The sequence below is a fragment of the Pristiophorus japonicus genome, chromosome 6 (assembly GCF_044704955.1).
Source record: "Pristiophorus japonicus isolate sPriJap1 chromosome 6, sPriJap1.hap1, whole genome shotgun sequence".
Classification (NCBI taxonomy): domain Eukaryota; kingdom Metazoa; phylum Chordata; class Chondrichthyes; family Pristiophoridae; genus Pristiophorus; species Pristiophorus japonicus.
In genome coordinates this window covers 166998072-167021077 of record NC_091982.1, presented here as the reverse complement: position 1 = coordinate 167021077, position 23006 = coordinate 166998072, and the positions used below count along the sequence as shown (strand labels likewise).

General features: G+C 44.7%; 1 protein-coding gene across 2 annotated transcripts in view; it reads left to right on the top strand.

Annotated features, from left to right (window-relative positions):
* Positions 1-23006, top strand: part of epha4b (eph receptor A4b) — a 401770-nt gene that overhangs the window by 681 nt on the left and 378083 nt on the right. For both annotated transcript variants that reach the window (XM_070883360.1, XM_070883361.1), the window contains exon 2: positions 20509-20573. In XM_070883360.1, the coding sequence (XP_070739461.1) occupies positions 20509-20573 (65 nt within the window). The remainder of the gene's footprint in view (positions 1-20508; positions 20574-23006) is intronic.

The window sequence follows — 23006 nt, the reverse complement described above, 5'->3', positions numbered from 1 at the left end:
GTGAAAATTGCTTGTTAGATCCTAAGTGTTTTGTGAGATCAGTAGCCTTATATAGACTGTTTACCTGACAGGACACACACAGCTTCCAGATCAATCATCCGATCTCTGTGTGTTCCCACCTCTCCTCGTCCACTACCGACGCTGCACAACTCACCGGCAGACACAAGGTGGCGGTCTTCCTCGCCTCACCTTCTGGCGCCGCTGCTTTGAGTCAGATTTCCATTCTGCAGACTTTTTAATTAGGGTGTTCGAACATGAGCGGTTTGATTTCTCTCTCTTCAAGCAACAGCGCCTGTTTTTTCAATTGGCAAAATATGCAGAACGTTAAATTCTTTTTTTTACAGATCTGGAAACTTTGAACAATCTATTTTTTGTAAGAACGCTGTTTTGTTTAAGAAAGCCATGTAAGTTTAAACGGGTGATGGAGGCCAGCACACGCAGAGGGGTCAATGTCCTCTTAAAGCTACAGAGCCCCACGATTTTTGTCTTTTTCACCAAAAAGAACTGACTTATGCCACTTGTGAAGAAGTTCAACTTTCCTCCTTCCTCAATTTTCACCCCTTAACCCCCCCCCCCCTCCACTCCACATCCCACATTACAACAGCGGCTACACAGTTCAAAATTACTTCATTGACTGTAAAGTGCTTTGGGATGTCCAATGGTTGTGAAAGGCGCTATATAAATCCAAATCTTTCTTCACCCCCACCCCCTCCCCTGCCAATCTGAAGATGGTGACTCTTGCAGGGATCCTGTTCTTTAGCAGATAGCTCTCTACTATATCACTCCAGGGCCTGCTGTTCACATGTTCAGCTGCTCGACTAGTAGGGGGTGGCTATCACAGTCAACTCCAACAATGACCCTGTCCTATATCCACATGTTCCAGCAGGGGTCAGTAGACTGCATTCATACGCGGAAAGCCTAGCTGATTTATGTCTTCCTCCTCAAAGCCAAGGGTGCTAATGCTAATTGTAGTGCCCTAGCTGAGATCAGCTAACATTTAGCACAGAGCAGATCAACCGTGATCTCATTGAATGGCAGAACAGGCTCGAGGGGCTGAATGGCCTTTTCCTGTTCCTTCAAGCAGCAGGGTATCAGCAACAACTTTTTTTTTAACTGCAAATTCTGAGTCGATGTCCATAAATTGTGCATGAACAATACAGGTTTGCTGCACTGCCCCCATAGGCTCATGTGAATCTTAGGGTGAAGAGTCAAGGTCAGCGATGTGAGAATGCAAACTACTGTCTTGTCGTTACCCTTCACAGTGAATGGGACTCGGGAGCTGTTTATGTTCAACCGACTCAGCCTTTTCAGTGTCTACTGACATATTGGAGATGCATCATTTCACAGGAACAGTGCCACTCTGCAGCTTTAAGCAAGCACATAATGAAAGGCCATTGCTTTTGATAGGTCAAACAATGCCTGTGCCCTGCACTCTGATCAAGTGACCCAGGAGAGGACCACTTCCAGCTCATTCAGACACACTCCCAGCATTCTCCTTTAGTACCTAACATGTTAAAAAGCAAAGCAACATTTGGGGTCTGTTAATACAAAACATGGCAACTGGTTAATGGATCATTTCCCCATCATTAGTCCATAATTTCATAACATTTTTTAACCCCGGTGTTTTCCCCTCCTCTCCCGAAAACTTGGACTCATATAGAAGATTGCTTCGACAGATGCCAACAATCTTCCTGTGCCTCTTCCCGTCTGCACGTGAGCCCATATAGTGTGCAACGGAAGGATCAGAGTTGAACCCCATCTGCTCTCACTTGATGTTTACTGTGCAGCAGGAATCACTGGATAGGGATTAGAATTAGAAATCGTGGCTTTTCTTCATCCTGATCCCAGAGAGACTGATGCTAGTGGTAGCAGCTCCATTGCTTTTCTGGCTGAGACAGGCAATTCAGCATAGATCAGTAATCAAACCTGGCATCTTAATGGTCTGTGTGGCTCATCAGCACACATTTACACAATTAAGCTATTGGGACACTCAGCACTCATCTATATGGTATAATTAGGCTAGCACATTTATAGAATGAATGAACCAGTCAATTTTTTACATCAGCCAAGTATAGAAAGAAAGACTTATATTTATATAATGCCTTTCACAACCTCCGGACATCCCAAAGCACTTCACAGCCGATGAAGTACATTTGAAGTGTAATCATTGTCGTAATGTAGGAAACGCAGCAGCCAATTTTTACGCTCAGCAAAGTCCCACAAACAGCAATGTGATAATGGCCAGATAATCTGTTTTACTAATGTTGGCTGAGGGATGAATATTGGCCAGGACTGGGGAGAACTCCCCAGCTGTTCTTCAAAATAATGCCATGGGATCTTTTATTTCCACCTGAGAGAGCAGACGGGGCCTGAGTTTAACGTCTCATCTGAAAGACAGCACCTCCGACAATGCAGCACTCCCTCAGCACTGTACTGGAGCGCCAGCCTAGATGTTAAATGTGATATTTCTGTCATTCATGTGGATAATGGAGAAGATAATGAATAGGTTCACAGATGCAAATAGCCCTGGCAGATAACCAGTGGAGAAATGTGAAGTTATCCACTTTGGTGGGAAAAATAGAAAAATAAGTATTTTTTAAATAGTGAGAGATTGGGAAATGTTGGTGTTCAGAGGGACCTGGGTATCCTTGTACACGAATCACTTAAAGTTAACATGCAGGTACAGCAACAATTAAGAGAGCATATGGTGTGTTGGCCTTAATTACAAGAGGATTTGAGTATAAGAGTAAAAAGGATAGAAATTGCCCCTTGCCCAAAATGGGGCACTCCCACCCCGTTTCGATGGTTTTTACCGCAGCTGCGGTTCAGGTCGCCTCTTGAGCGGCATTTGGCTCTTTGTTTTTTTTTCTCTCCGATCCGGAACGCGAACATAATTGGGGTGGTGACAGCAATTGAGGGGCGGAAGTTGGGGGCGGGTGCGGAGAGACCGCCGCGATGACATCATCACGGCGCCGTGTCACCACGGATCTCCCCTTCACTTAAAGGGGAGAGCCTCTGCGATTATAAAACTTTGGCCCACTGGGCCACCGGGGAGGGTTTCGGCCGGGCCAATGGCCTGGCACCCAAGAGGAATGTCGCCGACAGGGGGGGGGGGTTAAATCAGCGGTGCGCACGGTGATGATGCGCTTAAGACTGATCGGCAGCAGCGGAGCGGTAGGGGAGGATTGGGGCATTGCCGGGAAAACTCAGGAGGGCAATTGGGCTAGCAGCGGCCATTCCTCCAAAAGTCAGCGGCCACTCCACTCTGCAGCGTGGCCATCATTTTGCGGTAGTAACAAGCCTTAAGGAGAGGAGCAATTTCAGCCCCAAGATGTCTTACTGCAATTATATAGGGCCGTGGTGAGATCACTCCTGCAGTATTGTGCACAGTTTTGGTCTCCTTACCCAAGGATGTATATACTTGCTATAGAGGGAGTGGAAAGAAGGTTCACCACACTGATTCTTGGGATGGGAGAATTGTCCTGTGAGGAGAAATTGAATATACCTGGCTTATATTCTCTAGAGTTTAGAAGAATGAGAGGTGATTTCATTGAAACATACACAATTCTTACAAGGCTTAACAGTGTAGATGCAGAACGGAGATTTCCCTTGGCTGGGGAGTCTCGAACCAGAGGTCACAGTCTCTGAATCATCGTCATCATCATCATAGGCAGTCCCTCGAAATCGAGAAAGATTTGCTTCCACTCTAAAAATGGGTTCTCAGGTGACTACAGTCCAATACGGGAATTACAGTCTCTATCACAGGTGGGACAGACAGTGGTTGAAGGAAAGGGTGGGTGGGGCATCTGGTTTGCTGCACACTCCTTCCGCTGTCTGCACTTGGTTTCTGCATGCTCTGGTTGACCAGACTCGAGATGCTCAGTGCCCTCCCAGATGCTCTTCCTCCACTTAGGGTGGTCTTGGGCCAGGGATTCCCAGGTGCCGGTGGGGATGTTGCACTTTATCAAGGAGGCTTTGAGGGTGTCCTTGAAATGTTTCTTCTGCCCACCTGGGGCTCGCTTGCCGTGTAGGAGTTCTGAGTAGAGCGCTTGCTTTGGGAGTCTCGTGTCGAGCATGCGGACAATGTGGCCCGTCCAACGGAGCTGGTCGAGTGTGGTCAGTGCTTCGATGCTGGGAATATTGGCCTGATGGAGAACACTGAAGTTGGTGCGTCTATCTTCCCAGTGGATTTGCAGGATCTTGCGGAGGCATCGTTGGTGGTACTTCTCCAGCGCTTTGAGGTGTCTACTCCATATGGTCCACGTCTGTGAGCCATATAGGAGAGCGGGTATCATTACTGTCCTGTGGTGCCAGATTTGAGGTCTCAGAATAAGGGGTTGGCCATTTAGAACTGAGATGAGGAGAAATTTCTTGGGTTGTGAATCTTTGGAATTCTCTACCCCAGAGGGCTGTGGAAGCTCAGTCGTTGAGTATATTCAAGTCACAAATTGATAGATTTTTGGATATTAAGGGAATCACGGGATATGGGGATAGTGCAGGCAAGTAGAGTTGAGGTAGAAGATCAGCCTTGATCTCATTGAATGACAGAGCAGGCTCGAGGGGCCAAATGGCCTACTCCTGCTCTTTTGAGTGCCAGACTAGATGTTAAATGAAATATTTCTGTCATTCATGTGGATGATGGAGACGATAATGTATAGGTTCACAGATGTAAATGGCCCTGGCATATAACCAGTGGAGAAATATTGACACATTACAGGTGGAAATACTGAATTTCAAACTTGTAACATTTTACCAGGAATTACATGAATTGACTTGACTGTCATGTCAAAAAAAGATGGTTACCGGGGAGGGGTAGGAACAACTGAATGTGGGGAGGAGTGAAATGGTTGGAAATTTGTTTCCTGTCATTACTCCTTCCATAAACTGTTTGCCCAGATTCCACCGAAATGCTGCTTGCCACATGGTCCCTCTCTGCTGCCTCCCTTCTGCAGATCTTTGCCTGCATAAAAGCTGAAGGAAACGCATGAAAGAGCAAGTAAATTCGGCTGCAAAAGAGAAATGAGTGAGCAAAATGAAGAGAAATAATTTTTTTTAAATACATAGGGATGGGAAGCAAGATTTGTGGGCTGAATGTCAGCTCTGTGTTTCTGTGCAGTAGAGTCGCAAGTATCGTAGCCCTTTGTACTGTTTCTGGAAACAAAGGATGCTGGATTTATTTGCTGCTGATAATAAAAAAAGATTTACATGATACCAGCTGAACATGTGTACACTGACTTCCCCTTTCTCCTCCCCACTGCATCTTGCAAACCAGAAATTTGTAGCAAAATAAGCGGGTGCTGCTCAGCCATTGTCACACTGAACAGAATTAATATCGTTTGTTAAAGCCGCTTGCCAGAACATAAGCACCATCTTGCACTTGAATATTCAACCATCTGTAACTGTTCACACATTGGAGTTGTGTCCTGGCTACCTCAGATGGAGAGGAAGGGCAGCCACTGTCAACAGCCAACCTTTGTGCGGTTGCATGTATTGCGGCATTACACTACTGCACTGATAGCTGGAAGTAGTGCTGTGACTGTGTAGGCGAGGCTTTTATTGACTTCTTCCTTTTATTTTGTTAGCACCCCCGCCCCCCCCCCCCCCTCCCCCGACTCTTGCGGGCGTACACACCATGGCAGCTTTCCAGTACTTTGCCTGTGTGATAGCCTAGACAGTGCCAGCCCTGACAGTGCCAGCCAAGACAGGGCCAGCCCAGACAGTGCCAGCCCAGACAGGGCCAGCCTAGACAATGCCAGCCCAGACAAGGCCAGCCCTCACAGTGTCAGCCTAGACAGTGCCAGCCCTGACAGTGCCAGTCCAGACAGGGCCTGCCTAGACAGTGCCAGCCCAGACAGGGCCAGCCCAGACAGTGCCAGCCTAGATAGTGCCAGCCCAGACAGTGCCAGCCCAGACAGGGCCAGCCCTGACAATGCCAGCCTGGACAGTGCCAGCCCAGACAGGGCCAGCCTGGACAGTGCCAGCCTAGACAGTGCCAGCCCAGACAGTGCCAGCCTGGACAGCACCCAGCTAGACAGTGCCAGCCTAGATAGTGCCAGCCCAGACAGGGCCAGCCCTGACAGTGCCAGCCCAGACAGGGCCAGCCCAGACAGGGCCAGCCTAGACAGTGCCAGCCCGGACAGTGCCAGCCTGGACAGGTCCCAGCTAGACAGTGCCAGCCTAGATAGTGCCAGCCCAGACAGGGCCAGCCGAGACAGTGCCAGCCTGGATAGTGCCAACCTGGACAGCGCCCAGCTAGACAGTGCCAGCCTAGATAGTGCCAGCCCAGACAGGGCCAGCCCTGACAGTGCCAGCCCAGACAGGGCCAGCCCAGACAGGGCCAGCCTAGACAGTGCCAGCCCGGACAGTGCCAGCCTGGACAGCGCCCAGCTAGACAGTGCCAGCCTAGATAGTGCCAGCCCAGACAGGGCCAGCCGAGACAGTGCCAGCCTGGATAGTGCCAACCTGGACAGCGCCCAGCTAGACAGTGCCAGTCTAGATAGTGTCAGCCTGAACAGTGCCAGCCCAGACAGGGCCAGCCTAGACAGCACCCACGTACACAGTGCCAGCCCAGACAGGGCCAGCCCAGACAGCGCCCAGCTAGACAGTGCCAGCATTCTTTAGGATTGTGGAGGATATCACAGATGAGCCCGATCCTGTTCTCGCCATATTTGCACTTTTCAACAGCAGTCCCTGGACAGTAACCAAGAGCGGGAACTCTGGCTTAGCTTTCCTCCTTCTTGCCCTAAGGGCCCCGAAGGCCAGTTGTAGTATCCCTGCTGCACAAATCATCTAACTCAGCACACAACGAGAATTCATCCTGGGACCTCTGTTCTGAGTGACCTAGTGTTAGATTAGGCAATGCCTTAAGCCACAAGGGCATCAGGAGAGATATCTCTCTTTCCTCCCTTCACAAAATGACCTTGGGCAGTGCCAGACACTATGTAGATGAAAGTCACATTTTTGACAACAACTTGCATTTATATAGCATGGGAAAAACATCCGCGGGTGCTTCATAGTGGAGTGAGGACAACTGGACACCAAGCCAAAGCGGGAGAGATTCGGAGGGGTCATCTAAAAGCCTGATCAAAGCGGTGGCTTTCAAAGCAGGAATTACAGGAAGAGAGGGAGGCAATGAGGCAGAGGAGTTTAGGGAGCAAATGCCAGAGAGTGGGACCTCGTCAGCTGAAGGCACGGCTGCCAATGGTGGGTCAAAAGGAGGCGGTATGCACAAGAGGCTAGAGTCAGAAGACTGGCTCAGTATCACATTATACAGTGCAACTTCCCACTGAACTATCAGGGAAGGTATTATTTACCATCTCATAGGGTTAACATTATAATTGACTATTGCTTCTTCAAGATGCAAGGCAGAAGGTAAGTTCTTTCAATTATGCACATTCCTCCGTAAAACGAGGAGAACACAATGCCTCAAATCTAACGGACCAATTTTAAAATGAGATTCAGGAACAGCTCTGTAGATGAAGTAGGTCACTTGTTCAGCTGGTGTGATTCCCTCCAAAGTGCAGTAATCTCTCCCTCATTCATTGATGTATGCTGAACTCCGATACATGCTCTTCTTTAAAATGGCTCCCTTATGAATTGAAATACTGTATTTAATAAAAACTTATACTTAACTGTAATGTGCTTTCTGTACATGGTCTGAAGACTGCATTATGGAGGGTGTCTAATGTATGTATTGAGAGATATGCCGAGATGCTTGGACCCATGCCAGTGGATGCACTCAGACGCTGAAGGAACCATAAATACTGCCAGTGCAGATCTTCTGCAACATCGATTAAACACAGATCATCTGTCCTTGCGTATCCCTGACCACTGACCCCCATAAAACACTTCAACGTTTCCAATCAACAATGCTACTTGTTTCTCAGTTTTGTACACGGATAACACCAACTTGACCAAACTCGAACTGGGACTATAGAATAATGAGGAGCAGTGAAAAACCCAGATTAACACAGAAGCCTCAATGACTTGCTGTATCATGTAGTAACCCAGTTATGAGTGGGTCGCAAAGCTGGTTAACAATGGAGAAAGACAATGGCTTTGGTTAGTTCAGTGAGTTTATCCAGTGATTTAGCTCAGCCACACCAATCAGAAAGATCCAAGCTGGGATTCCGGCTCTGTGCTGAATTGGCTGATTGCATCTGGAGTGGCAGTTTAGGGGTGTTACAACTCGTCTTAGCTCCGTTAGACTAACAACAACGATAACTAATGAAATCAGGATTCTTGCTCCTGATCCTGTTGGAAATTCCTGTATGTGTAATGCACACACATATTGATGTAAGCTGAGGGTAGGATTGGCTTTGCTATGATGCTCCACCGCAGCCCCCCAATCCCTGCGGTGGATTGTCCTGTGTGGAATGGTCACTTGGGCAAGGGCAATTGTGGAACAATACCCCAGCATGGCGGCAACATCTTCAGAGGAGGGAGAATGTTAACAACAAGGAAAGATGGGTATTTCATGCAGCATGTGTAGAGACTGTGTCAGTTCCCCCACCCCCTTCTGAGAACATTGGCTCTTGTTGGCCTTCCGTTCTATAAATGGCAGTGGCAGAATCCCTCTGCCCCTTCTTCACGTGTGAGGCTAGGCACTGAGATTTTATGTGATGAGAAATGATATCATGTCGAGCTCAATCCTGTTTCCACCCAACATCCACATATGAACAGTTTCCAGCAGGATTCGCTGGATAGCAATCAGGAATGGAACCTTCACTGTCTAATTCAGGGGTCATTGTAGCACCTCAACTGCTTTCTGAGATAAAATCAACTAACTCAATGTAGAGTAGGGACTCAAACTGGAACCGTTTGATCTGTATATGTAGAGTCACAACTAACACAGCACAGACTGGGACTATTTGATTTGTGTATGTAGTGCTACAACTAACTCACCACAGAGTGGGACTATTTGATTTGTATATGTAGTGCTACAATTAACTCACCACAGAGTGGGACTATTTGATTTGTATATGTAGTGCTACAATTAACTCACCACAGAGTGGGACTATTTGATATGTGATATAATGGTCAGCACCTTTACCCGACTAGATTGTTGAAGAAGCTGTTAACATAAACTCTTAATCATGCAGAGGATGCCTTCTATTCCCTCCAGTACATCATGCTCGCTGCCTCTCTCCACATGGCTTACTGCCATTTTGAGAATCGCTTTAAACTACTAAATTGATGTGTCTGTCTGAGACTCAACAGTCTACTTTCTTCATTCCATGAGGAAGCTAGTGTGAATATTCAGGACAGATAAAGTAAAAAAAAAGGCCATCAGATGCTGTATGTAATAAAATGCAGGAGGTAATCACTGCAGTGATGCTGCCTCAAAGCCAGTAAATGTAACAACAGCATGGGAGGGAGGAGAAAAAGAGATAAAAGTCAACTATAGACCTGCCATGTGTTAATCTTCAGGAGTGAGTCTCACTTGTATTGGTTTAAAATTATGATCTGTTTTGATGTATGTTACTTAAAGAAAGAATTAGTTTGTACTCATATCATACCTTTCACAACCTCGGGGGTTACTAACGCACTTTCATTTATGTACTGCAAGGTGCTACAAACAGCAGCTCACCAGTTAACCTGTTTGGTGATGTTGGTCGAGGGCTAAATATTGACCTGGACTCAAGAAGAAGCCACCTGCTCTTCTTTATGTAATGCCATGGGTTCTTTTACGTCTACTCGAGAGGCCTCGGTTTAATGCTATGTGAAAGAAGGCACCTCGGACAGTGCAGCACTCCCTCAGTACTACACTGGAATGTCAGCCGAGATTATTTCCTCAAGTCTTGCAATGGGACTTAAACCCACCACCTGACTCAAGAGGAGAGAGTGCTGCCACTGAGCCATGTTTAAAAAAAACAATCTCAGATCTATATCGTAAATTCCTTATATTCTGCCATTCATACTGAACGCAAATGTCACACTTGTATTGACCTGATATTGACAGCCATGCAAACGGCGGGTTAGGGCATTATCCTTTTGCTTCTGGGACTGAATTTGAATGCAATCTAAATCGATTGAATTCAATTCTCAGCTGTCTGGCAGCAGCTTTACAAATCTTAAGTGAAATGAGTTCGGGCAGTTTCAATTCACTCCCCAGTGAACACCCCCCTTATAAATCCAACACTAATTATCTCTAATTCGATAACTCCATGTCTGGAAGGGGCAGCCTGTTGTGGGCAATGTGCTGTGGGCTGAATAACAGGTGCAGTTTGCTAAATGAATTCTACCTGCACAGTGACCCACAAGTTATCAAACTGTGTTCATTGCCCCTACCCCCGCCACCCCACCCCCACCCCAAGGAAATTGCAATAGGTGCTGGAGGTCAGATTTTTGTATCATCAGATTACTGAATTTGTTAATGTTATAACTGACGTTATTTTTGCTGCTGGATATTAATAAGTAGTCTGCAGTGATGAGAATTTCCCTGTTTGGATAATTAGGACATTTTCCGGAAGTTAGGACAGGTGTATCAACCTTTGCAGGAGGTCATGCACTTAGAAGTTTGAAAATCATCTCTGCAGCCAATATTGTTTGGTAGCTATGGTAATAGAATCAGTGGGGTGGGAATAGTAAATGCTCAGCTAAATGTTCAACGGGGCCTGTTGAGCCTCACTGACCTTTCAATATATTTAGTTAGTACGTATTAGCAAATTTGAGATATATGCAAATGAATAGGAACATGGATTTAAGCTTCATATTTGCCCCCCAAGGCTTTAGGTTCATACCATGAAGACAAAAGACACAAACTCCCCAGATCTAAGATATAGGATAGTTCCTGTGCTATTGAGATCAATGAATTATGATTGTGAAATGTAACTGATCAAATCTGAATAAAAAAACCATAATGTTAAATTGATATCTTGGAGTTTCATAAAATTATCTTAGGTGGAACAGGAAGATACTTCAGGATGTTATCAAAACTTCACCTCTCTCAGTAGATTAAACAAGTTGAGTACCCAATCATCCAGATTATACAAGGTTTGTTGGGAGTATTGGATTTGATCTAAATTCCTTTTGAATATGAGATACAAGGAATATTACCTCTGACATGGAACAGGATACAGAGTATTTTAGGGGTAAAACAAAGGAATTCTGAACAATATAGGTATTTAACGTTCATATCTGTTTCATTCTTTCTACTCATTCATAATTCATGTCTACCTTCTACAACACTGGTAGCCTCCCATAAAGATAAAATTAGGAAAAAAGGAAATTAGCTCATCAATGTGGAAAGCAACATCATCAGATAAGATACTGCACAGAAAATGGGAGACATTCAAACAGGAGACGATTAGATAACAGACTAGACACTTTACAACAAAACAAAAAGGCAGTATAATGGAGATGGACAATATTGTAATGGAAAAGATATGCGGGCCGAAATTGCCCCTTTTTTTAAGGCCCATTGCCAGGCGGTAATGGGGCAGGAAGGCTTTTCCGACCTGGGGTAGGCGGATAGTGCGACCGATGGGGAATTGACCCTGTGCCGGGGGCGGTGGAAACGGGTTTCAGCCACGCCCCGTCTTTCCGCCTCTCTGCCGCCCCAACACCGCCCTGTTCATTTTGGTAAACCAAAATGCCCAATTTGTCTCTATTCCCTGCTCCATCTGTACTGGCAGTAATTTGTCACTTAATTCGAATTATCCGCCCCAAACAGGGCAGAGGACAATTTCGGTCTTATGGGGTCTGAAACTGAAGTCAGAGTCCAGTAACATGTCACGGTTGCGAACTGTTTAGGTTGGCTTGAGACAGTGGCCAGGGAGATGGATGGAATCGGCGATAGGGGAACCGATTTGGGGCAGGGTCTAAGACAGTGACTTTGGTCTTCCCAGTGTTGAGCTGGAGGAATTTACAGCACATCCAAGACTAGATATTGGACAAGCATTCTGACAGCACAGAGGTAGTTAAGAATCAAGAGGTGATGGTGAGGAAAAGCTGGATGTCAGCAGCATGCATGTGGAAGCTGATGTCATGTCTGCAGATGATATCATCCAGTGGCAGAATGTATATCAGGAAGAGAAGGGGCCAGGGATAAATCCTTGGGGACTTTAGAGCAGACAGTGGGAGGAGGGAAGATAAGTTATTGCTGGAGATGCTCTGGCTGCATTCCACGGTAGGTTGCTGGACAACAGAGGAACATTGGAGAAGAATGGCTTGGCCAGCCATGCCAAACATTGTGGCAAGAGTAAGGAGGGAAAAAGTAACATCATCATAGTCACAGAGGATGTCATCATTGTCTTTGTTTGATGCTGTGAGAAGGGGGAAAGGCAGAGTGTGGGAGTGGTGGGGGAAGATTCAAATAGGGAGTTATGAAAGAGATAGGCATAGAGCTGGGGCACCACCACAAGCTTCAGAACCGAAGTGATAAAGGGAGAGTGGAAATAGACCAATAGTTGGTGAGGAAGACAGGTCTAGGATGGGGTGATCATGGCAATTTTGAAGGGAAGCATGACTATGTTTGAGCAGAGGGATCCATTCACAATGTCAGCTAGCAGGAGGGCCAGGAAGGAGAGATGGATGGTCAGGAGTTGAGGGGGAAGAGTGTCGAGGGTGTAGGAAGGGATCTCGTGGACCGGAAGTTGTTGACCTCAGGTAAATGAAGCCTGAGGCCCAATATCAGGTGAGCCTCTGGCCTGTCCGTTCTGGCACAGAGATTGATCGCCATGCCCAGTTTGCGCTGGTACCATCTAATTTCTTGACCTTTATATCAAGGGTAAAGATTGAGAAACAACAGGAGAACATGAAGGAATTATACCTGTTCATAATTGCAGATGTAAAGATATATCCCATTTGCCTATCGCTCAGAGGCAGTATGGGTCAGCCCACACTGCGATATGTGTGCACGCTGGGTCCGTGCAGCAGAGCTGGTCTCCAGTCGTCTTGGATAACCCTTGCCACTGGACCAAGACCTAGCTCTGTCAAGCCCGTGTGGTGGCTGGTGTGCAACGGCCACCACACATTAAAAAAATCCACGCACAGGCATCGTCCACCCTTCAGGATGTAGTTCAGGACCTGGAATATTAGGTCCTTCATTGAAACACTTGTGAACTCATCCTTTTTTGGCGTGGAAACAAGTCATCCTCGTTTCAAGGGACCGCCTATAATGATTATGATCGCTCAGAAAATTAGTGATCACAGCTAAGAATTACTATGATTTGTGATGTGTAGGAATAATTCCATGAATTTTGTGAACTCATCGATCTGTATTACTGTGCAATTTGAATTTCTCAGCTGTCAATCCCTATACCGGTAACATGTATAGTTCACATTTGAATACCCACTGGAGTAGCCTGGTTTAGGAAGATGACATACGTTAGTAGGAAGAACAAGTATTTGTCTAACATTGACATATGCTTCGAAGCAACAGTTTGCCTTCTATATAAACGGCACACCAACTGTGTACTGGACAGTGAAGCTTACTCAGACTGCAACAACAAATTGCATTTATATAGCACTTTTAACATGGGAAAACATGCCTTACAGAAGTATAATTAGACATAAATTGACAAGCCAAAGAAGGGGATATTAAGAGGGTTGACTAAAAGCTTGGTCAAAGAGGTAGGTTTTAAGAAAGCCTCAAAGGACAAAGGAGAGGCAGAAAGGTTTTAAGTAGGAAATTCCAGAGCTTAGGGTCTAGATGGCTGAAGACATGGCTGCCAATGGTGGGGTGAAGGAAATAGGGGAGTGCATAAGAGGCCAGAGTTGGAGGAAAGCAGATTTTATGGAGGGTTGAGACTACTGTAGAAGTACACACAAGCTGGCACTTCCACAAGGGTCACACTAGTGTCACCAGGCTTATTCAGCAGGTTGGTACTCATAATCTGTGAGGGGTGGGAGAAGGGGAAATCACATTGAAGCCAATAAATTTACATTGTTGCAACATGTTTTTTCTGCATACTTGGAAGTTATTGCAAATGGATCCACCCATTACCTGTGACAGACCTGTTTGGTGATAACTTACATTTCTATTATGCTTTTAATGTAGAAAACATCCTCTTCACAGCAGCATGGGGGTAAAAGGAGAGAATACTTCACCAGAGTATTATTTAGTTCAAAAGCTCTTCCAACCTCAATACCCAAGATTAGAAAGGGAAAATCTGTAATTGAACTGCTAGATGTAAAGGAGCATAGCATAAATATTGTACATGTTTGACATTTATTCTTTCGTGAAATCTGAGGGACATTACTAGTTGGATCTGAATATTTCGGATTCTGTCTTGTGAAATAAACTTTCTTTTCATTTCCACAACTGTTAATTTTCTTTCTCTCTCTAAATCATTCCTTCGACAAATACAACTCAAATAGTTCCTTGTTGAATGCCTTAATACAGGCTTAAAAAGGAGAGGACATAGATGGGGGTTGGTGAGGAACGGTGTCGTTTGATGGTATGGATTGTGTAACTCATTTCAACCTCTTTCACCTTGGTAACAAGTGAGAAACACTTGCATCATAATTTTGGAATAAAATGGTGAGACAGATACAAATGGTTTAAACTCTTGAAAATTAGACCACTGACTAACTGGTGATTTGTTCAAACAAAGATGGAGAAAATCATCCCAGTTTTAGTTTATAATGAAAGCCCTGTGGACATGAAGTGCAGGTGTATGAAATGCTAACTCACCATGGTGTGACTGCATGAGGTAACGCTGCTCAGCTCAGACACATTTATCACAGCACAGCCAAACATTGTATCAATTAATAGTTACTTGGAGGTGCTTTAATGCTATTAACAAAAGCCTCTTTCTAATGCTAAACTAGAGCTTGCTTTCATTACGTTACATCATAATTAGCTGTTATATTTTGAGGCCAGGTGATAGAAATATAGAAAATAGGCGCAGGAGTAGGCCATTCGGCCCTTCGAGCCTGCACCACCATTCAATAAGATCATGGCTGATCATTCACCTTAGTATCCCTTTCCTGATTTCTCTCCATACCCCTTGATGCCTTTAGCCGTAAGGGCCATATCTAACTCCCTCTTGAATATATCCAATGAACTGGCTTCAACGACTCTCTGCGGTAGGGAATTCCACAGGTTAACAACTCTCTGAGTGAAGAAGTTTCTCCTCATCTCAGTCCTAAATGGCTTACCCCTTATCCTTAGACTGTGTCCTCTGGTTCTGGACTTCCCCAACATCGGGAACATTCTTCCTGCATCTAACCTGTCCAGTCCCGTCAGAATTTTATATGTTTCTATGAGATCCCCTCTCATCCTTCTAAACTCCAGTAAATACAGGGCCAGTTGATCCAGTCTCTCCTCATATGTCAGTCCTGCCATCCCAAGAATCAGTCTGGTGAACCTTCGCTGCACCCTCTCAATAGCAAGAGCGTCCTTCCTCAGATTAGGAGACCAAAACAGAACACAATATTCCAGGTGAGGCCTCACCAAGGCCTTATACAACTGCAGTAAGATCTCCCTGCTACTATACTCAAATCCCCTAGCTATGATGGCCAACATACCAATTGCCTTCTTCACCGCCTGCTGTATCTGAATGCCAACTTTCAATAACTGATGTACCATGACACCCAGGTCTCGTTGCAGCTCCCCTTTTCCTAATCTACCTCCATTCAGATAATATTCTGCCTTCGTGTTTTTGCCCCCAAAGTGGATAACCTCACATTTATCCACATTATACTGCATCTGCCATGCATTTGCCCACTCACCTAACCTGTCCAAGCCACCCTGCAGTCTCTTAGTGTCCTCCTCACAGCTCACACCTCTACCCAGTTTAGTGTCATCTGCAAACATGGAGATATTACACTCAATTCCTTCATCTAAATCATTAATGCATATTGTAATTAGCTGGGGTCCCAGCACTGAGCCCTGCGGCACCCCACTAGTCACTGCCAGCCATTCTGAAAAGGACCTGTTTATCCCGACCCTCTGCTTCCTGTCTGCCAACCAATTCTCTATCCACGTCAGTACATTATCCCCAATACCATGTGCTTTTATTTTGCACACCAATCTCTTGTGTGGGACCTTGTCGAAAGCCTTTTGAAAGTCCAAATACACCACATCCACTGGTTCTCCTTTGTCCACTCTACCAATTACATCCTCAAAAAATTCCAGAAGATTTGTCAAAAACGGAAAAGAGTGACTAAAGTAAATGTTGGTCCATTAGAAGATGAAAAGGGGGATTTAATAATGGGAAATGTGGAAATGGCTGAGACCTTAAACAATTATTTTGCTTCCGTCTTCACAGTGGAAGACACAAAAACCATGCCAAAAATTGCTGGTCATAGGAATGTGGGAAGGGAAGTCCTTGAGATGATCACTATCACTAGGGAGGTAGTGCTAGACAGATGGGATTGAAGGTAGACAAGTCCCCTGGTCCTGATGAAATGCATCCCAGGGTATTAAAAGAGATGGCGGAAGTTATAGCAGATGCATTTGTTATAATCTACCAAAATTCTCTGGACTCTGGGGAGGTACCAGCGGATTGGAGAGCAGCTAATGTAACGCCTCTGTTTAAAAAAGGGGGCAGGCAAAAGGCAGGTAACTATAGGCCAGTTAGTTTAACATCTGTAGTGGGGAAAATGCTTGAAACTATCATTAAGGAAGAAAAAGCGGGACATCTGGATAGGAATAGTGCAATCAAGCAGACGCAGCATGGATTCATGAAAGGGAAATCATGTTTAACTAACTTACTGGAATTCTTTGAGGATATAACGAGCATGGTGGATAGAGGTGTACCGATGGATGTGGTGTATTTAGATTTCCAAAAGGCATTCAATAAGGTGCCACACAAAAGGTTACTGCAGAAGATAAAGGTACGCGGAGTCAGAGGAAATGTATTAGCATGGATAGAGAATTGGCTGGCGAACAGAAAGCAGAGAATTGGGATAAATGGGTCCTTTTCCGGTTGGAAATCAGTGGTTAGTGGTGTGCCACAGGGATCAGTGCTGGGACCACAACTGTTTACAATATACATAGATGACCTAGAGGAGGGGACAGAGTGTAGTGCAACAAAATTTGCAGATGACACTAAGATTAGTGGGAAAGCGGGTTGTGTAGAGGACTCAGAGAGGCTACAAGGAGATTTGGATAGGTTAAGCGAATGGGCTAAGGTTTGGCAGATGGAATACAAGGTTGGAAAGTGTGAGGTCATCCACCTTGGGAAAAAAAACAGTAAAAGGGAATATTATTTGAATGGGGAGAAATTACAACATGCTGTGGTGCAGAGGGACCTGGGGGTCCTTGTGCATGAATCCCAAAAGGTTAGTTTGCAGGTGCAGCAGGTAATCAGGAAGGCAAATGGAATGTTGGCCTTCATTGCGAAAGGGATGGAGTACAAAAGCAGGGAGGTGTTACTGCAACTGTATAAGGTATTGGTAAGGCCGCACCTGGAGTACTGCGTGCAGTTTTGGTCACCTTACTTAAGGAAGGATATACTAGCTTTGGAAGGGGTACAGAGACGATTCACTGGGCTGATTCGAGAAATGAGGGGGTTACCTTATGATGATAGATTGAGTAGACTGGGTCTTTACTCGTTGGAGTTCAGAAGGATGAGGGGTGATCTTATAGAAACATTTAAAATCATGAAAGAGATAGACAAGATAGAGGCAGAGAGGTTGTTTCCATTGGTGGGGGAGACTAGAACTAGGGGGCACAGCCTCAAAATACGGAGGAGCCAATTTAAAACCGAGTTGAGAAAGAATTTCTTCTCCCAGAGGGTTGTGAATCTGTGGAATTCTCTGCCCAAGGAAGCAATTGAGGCTGGCTCATTGAATGTTTTCAAGTCAAAGATAGATAGATTTTTAAGCAATAAGGGAATTAAGGGTTATGGGGAGAGGGCGGGTAAGTGGAGCTGAGTCCACGACCAGATCAGCCATGATCTTATTGAATGGCGGAGCAGGCTCGAGGGGCTAGATTGCCTACTCCTGTTCCTAATTCCTATGTTCCTATGTTCCTATGTCAAGCATGATTTCCCTTTCATAAATCCATACGGACTTGGACCGATCCTGTAACTGCTTTCCAAATGCACTGCTGTTTCATCTTTAATAATTGATTCCAACATTTTCCCCACTACTGATGTCAGGCTAACCGGCCTATAATTACTCGTTTTCTCTTTCCCTCTTTTTTTAAAAAGTGGTGTTACATTTGCAACCCTCCAGTCCATAGGAACTGATCCAGGGTTGATAGACTGTTGGAAAATGATCACCAATGCATCCACTATTTCTAGGGCCACTTCCTTAAGTACTCTGGGATGCAGACTATAAGGCCCCTGGGACTTATCGGCCTTCAATCCCATCAATTTCCGTAACACAATATCCTGCCTAATAAGGATTTCCTTCAGTTTCCTCCTTCTCACGAGACCCTTGGTCCCCTAGTACTTCCGGAAGGCTATTTGTGTCTTCCTTTGTGAAGACAGAACCAAGGTATTTGTTCAACTGGTCTGCCATTTCTTTGTTCCCCATTATAAATTCACCTGAATCTGACTGCAAGGGACCTACGTTTGTCTTCACTAATCTTTGTCTCTTCACATATCTATAGAAGCTTTTGCAGTCAGTTTTTATGTTCCCAGCAAGCTTCCTCTCATACTCTATTTTCCCCTCCTAATTAAACCCTGTGTCTTCCTCTGCTGAATTCTAAATTTCTCCCAGTCCTCAGGTTTGCTGCTTTTTCTGGCCAATTTATATGCCTCTTCCTTGTATTTAACACTATCCTTAAATTCCCTTGTTAGCCACAGTTAAGCCACCTTCCCCATTTTATTTTTACTCCAGACAGGGATGCAACCACTCAAATGTGTGAAGTTTAAATGAATACTGCACCAATTTTTAAAAGCACTATTATTGACCCCAAGATCTTCATTTACTAGAACTCATGTTGCTCTGGTAAGTAACAGGGTTTATACCAAGCAAGTCATTCGCTAAGAAATCTATGCTTTGATCAGAATATCTGTAAACTAGATGGACCTTGGTCTTTTTCCGTCTAGCCATTCCTATGCTCCTATTCTCAGGTTAAGAATTTTGGGTTTTTGGAATTTTGTCGATGTATTCATTGCAGGCAAGGGCAGGCCAGGTGAGATGATACTTACATTGCTACATTCTACAGATACTGTATGTTCCAAATGCACATGCATAATTCTGAATGCCCCGTTAATGTTAGCCAAGACCCTGTAAACCATATTTGTATCGTATTAACAACACATCAACATTAAAACCAGTGAATTCAGTAAATATTAATGGAGACGTTGACTTAATGTTCATTCTTTCATACAAATCTCATTATCAGTCATTGTCAAGAATTAATGTGTACTGCCCAGTCAAGTGAGATCTTTGAATTTTGTTCAACTCTGCACAGTCTGCTGTGGTTAAATGAAATATTGACCCTAGAATGTTTAATTAATGAGCCAGGCCATTATTTGGCCATATACAATATATTGCTAATAATAGATTTCAGCGCTGTGCCCCAAACAGTTTAACCTGCAACAATGATTACAGTGGAACAAGCCAATCCAAATTGACCCACATCTATTCAGCCTAATGGCTGCTAATGGGATTTGTATCAAAGAACGAACATTAAGTTAACATCCCCATTTATGTTTACTGAATGCACTACCTTAATGTGTTGTTAATATGATACAAATATAGTTTACAGGGGCTTGGCTTCAGCCTGAAACTGGATAAGAGGAAAGGACATTCAGAATTGCACATGTGCAGATAGAACATGCGGGCAATAGAACATATTGAACAATATTAGTGTCATCGCATGTGGATTTTCTGACTTACTTTGCTTGTTTGCAGTTAGTGCATCTCGAACATTCCAAGAACCCAAAGTTCCTAACCTGAGAATGAACTTTAAAACAAAGATTCCTTATCCATGCATTACAAATTGTGATGTACCAACCAGCAAGTTCACTGGATCAGAAGTTAGTTTAAGTACTGGTTGAATACAGCAACTAGAATTGTAGTTTCCTCATTCAGCAGAAAGTGGGAAAACTGAACAATGTTCCAGCTTTCCAGCTCAGCACATACAAATTCCACTTATATTCATCACTAGTTTGAAGTTTATGAAGCTTGACATCAAGGGAGTTTTCTCCATTTTGACCGGGTCTGACCACACGCTAAATTCCAATTCTCCGAAGAGTTCAGGGCAGGTTAACGATGGGATTCCCTCAAAGAAAGAAAGACTTAGATTTATATAGCACCTTTCATGACCACCAAACATCTCAACGAGCTTTACAGCCAATTAAGTACTTTTTGAAGTGTAGTCACTGTTGTAATGTGGGAAATGCAGCAGCCAATTTGCGCACAGCAACTCCCACAAACAACAATGTAATAATGACCAGATAATCTGTTTTTGTTATGTTGATTGAGGGATAAATATTGGCCAGGACACCAGGAATATCTCCCCTGCTCTTCTTCGAAATAGTGTCATGGGATCTTTAACGTCCATCTGAGAGAGCAGATGGGGCCTCAGTTTAACGTCTCATTCGAAAGATGCTGTTTCTCACTACAATGATTAACAGTTGATTTTCTTATTGTTTACAGTTACCCTCTTGGACTCTATGTCAGCTCCTGGAGACTTGGGCTGGGTGGCATACCCTCCTGAAGGGGTGAGTACACAGCATTCCATTCCCTTCAATAAGTAGCCCAGTGTGGACATTACTGTCAAAATCTACTCCATACAATCTACTCCGAATCCAGTTGCTTTGACACGAAAAGAAAAAGAAAGGCTTGCATTTATATAGCGCCTTTCATGATCACCAGACGTCTCAAAGTGCTTTACAGCCAATGAAGTACTTTTGGAGTGTAGTCACTGTTGTAATGTGGGAAATGCGGCACCCAACTTGCGCACAGAAAACTCCCACAAACAGTAATGTGAAAACAACCAGATAATCTGTTTTTGTGATGTTGATTAAGGGATAAATATTGGCCAGGATACTGGGGATAATAACCCTGCTCTTCTTCGAAATAGTGCCATGGGATATTTTACATCCACCTGGGAGAGCAGACGGGGCCAAGATAACTATCTAATAACAATAAATAATAATAATAACTTTTATTTATATGGCGCCTTTAATGTAGTAAAATGTCCCAAGGCATTTCACAAAGTGTTACAGACAAACAGATACATTTGACACTGAGACACAGAAGAAATTAAGGCAGATGATCAAAAGCTTGTTTAAAGAGGCAGGTTTTAACGAGCGTCTTAAAGGAGGAAAGAGAGGTAGAGGTTTAAAGAGGGAGTTCCAGAGCTTCGGGCCCAGGCAGCTGAAGGCATGTCCACCGATGGTTGAGCAGTTATAATGAGGGATATTCAAGAGGCCAGAATTTGAGGAATGCAGACATCTTGTGGGATTGTGAGGCTGAAAAAGATTACAGAGATAGGGAGCAGCAAGTCCATGGACTGATTTGTAAACAAGGATGAGAATTTTGAAATCGAGGCGTTGATTAATTGGGAGCCAATGTAGGTCAGAAAGCACAGGGGTGATGGGTGATCTTGACTTGGTACGGGTTAGTACACAGGATGCTGAGTTTTGGATGACTGCAAGTTTACGTAGTGTGGAATGTGGAAGGCCGGCCAGGAGTGAGTTGGAGTAGCCAAGTCTAGAGGTAATAAAGGCATGAATGAGGGTTTCAGCAGTAGAAGAGCTGAGGCAAGGATGGAGGCGGGCAATGTTACGGAGGTGGAGAAAGACGGTTTTAGTTATGCCAGCGGATATGTGGCTGGAAACTCATTTCAGGGTCAAATATGACACTCAGGTTGTAAGCAGTCTTGTTCACCCTCAGATTGATGGTAGGGAGAGGGATGGAGTCAGTGGTTAAGGAACACAGTTTGTGGCGGGGACCAAAGATAATGGCTTTGGTCTTCACAATATTTAATTGGAGAACATTTCTGCTCATCCAGTACTGGATGTCAGACAAGCAATCTGACAATTTAGATTCCAAGCAGGAATCAACAGAAGTGGTGGAGAGGTGGAGCTGGGTGTCGTCTGCATACATGTGGAAACTGACTCCGTGTTTTTGGATGATATCGCCAAGGGGCAGCATATAGATGAGAAATAAGAGGGGAGCAATGACAGACCCTTGGGGGACACCAGAGGTAACGAGGTGGGAGTGGGAAGAAAGCCATTGCAGGAGATTTTCTGGCTACGATTAGGGAGTTAAAAATGGAACCAGGCGAGTGCAGTCACACCCAGCTGGATGATGGTGGAGGGGCGTTGGAGGAGGATGGAGTGGTCAACCGTGTCAAAGGCTGCAGACAGGTCCAGGAGAACGCGGAGCGATAGTTTACCTTTGTCACAGTCACAAAGGAAGCCATTTGTGACTTTGATGAGAGCAGTTTCGTTACTATGACAGGGACGAAAGCCAGATTGAAGGGACTCAAACATTAAATTTGTGGAAAGATGGGCAGGGATTTGGGAGGCAACAACACGTTCAATACTTTGGACAGGAAAGGGAAGTTGGAGATGGGGCGATAGCTAGCAAGCAAAGTGGGGTCAAGCGTTGGTTTTTTGAGGAGAGGGGTGATGACAGCAGATTTGAAGGAGAGAGGAACAGTACCTGAGGACAGAGAACCGTTAACAATGTCAGCTAACATGGGAGCCAGAAAAGAAAGTTGGGTGGTCAGCAGTTTAGTGGGAATAGGGTCATGAGAGCAGGAAGTGGGTCTCATGGATAAGATGAATTTGGAGAGATTAAGAGGGGAGATCAAAGAGAAACTGGAAAAATATATGAGTTTAGGGCTAGAGTAGGTGGGAGCGTCAGATGAAGTTTGGCCCTGAGGGCGAGGTGAAGGAAGGGAACTCGCAGAGGCAGCTGATCGGATGGTCTCAGTCTTTGAGACGGTTCTTTGAGCTCCTCACACTTGTTGGAGGTGAGTGTATTGGAAACAGGGGAGAGGGGTTTAAGGAGATGGTTAGCAGTAAAGTATAGTAGCCTGGGATTATTTTTGCAATCCAGAATGATCCTGGAATAGTGAGCAGTTTTTGTAGACGAGTAAGAACCGATAGTGTTTTATGTGTTCAAGCCAGATCTGACGGTGA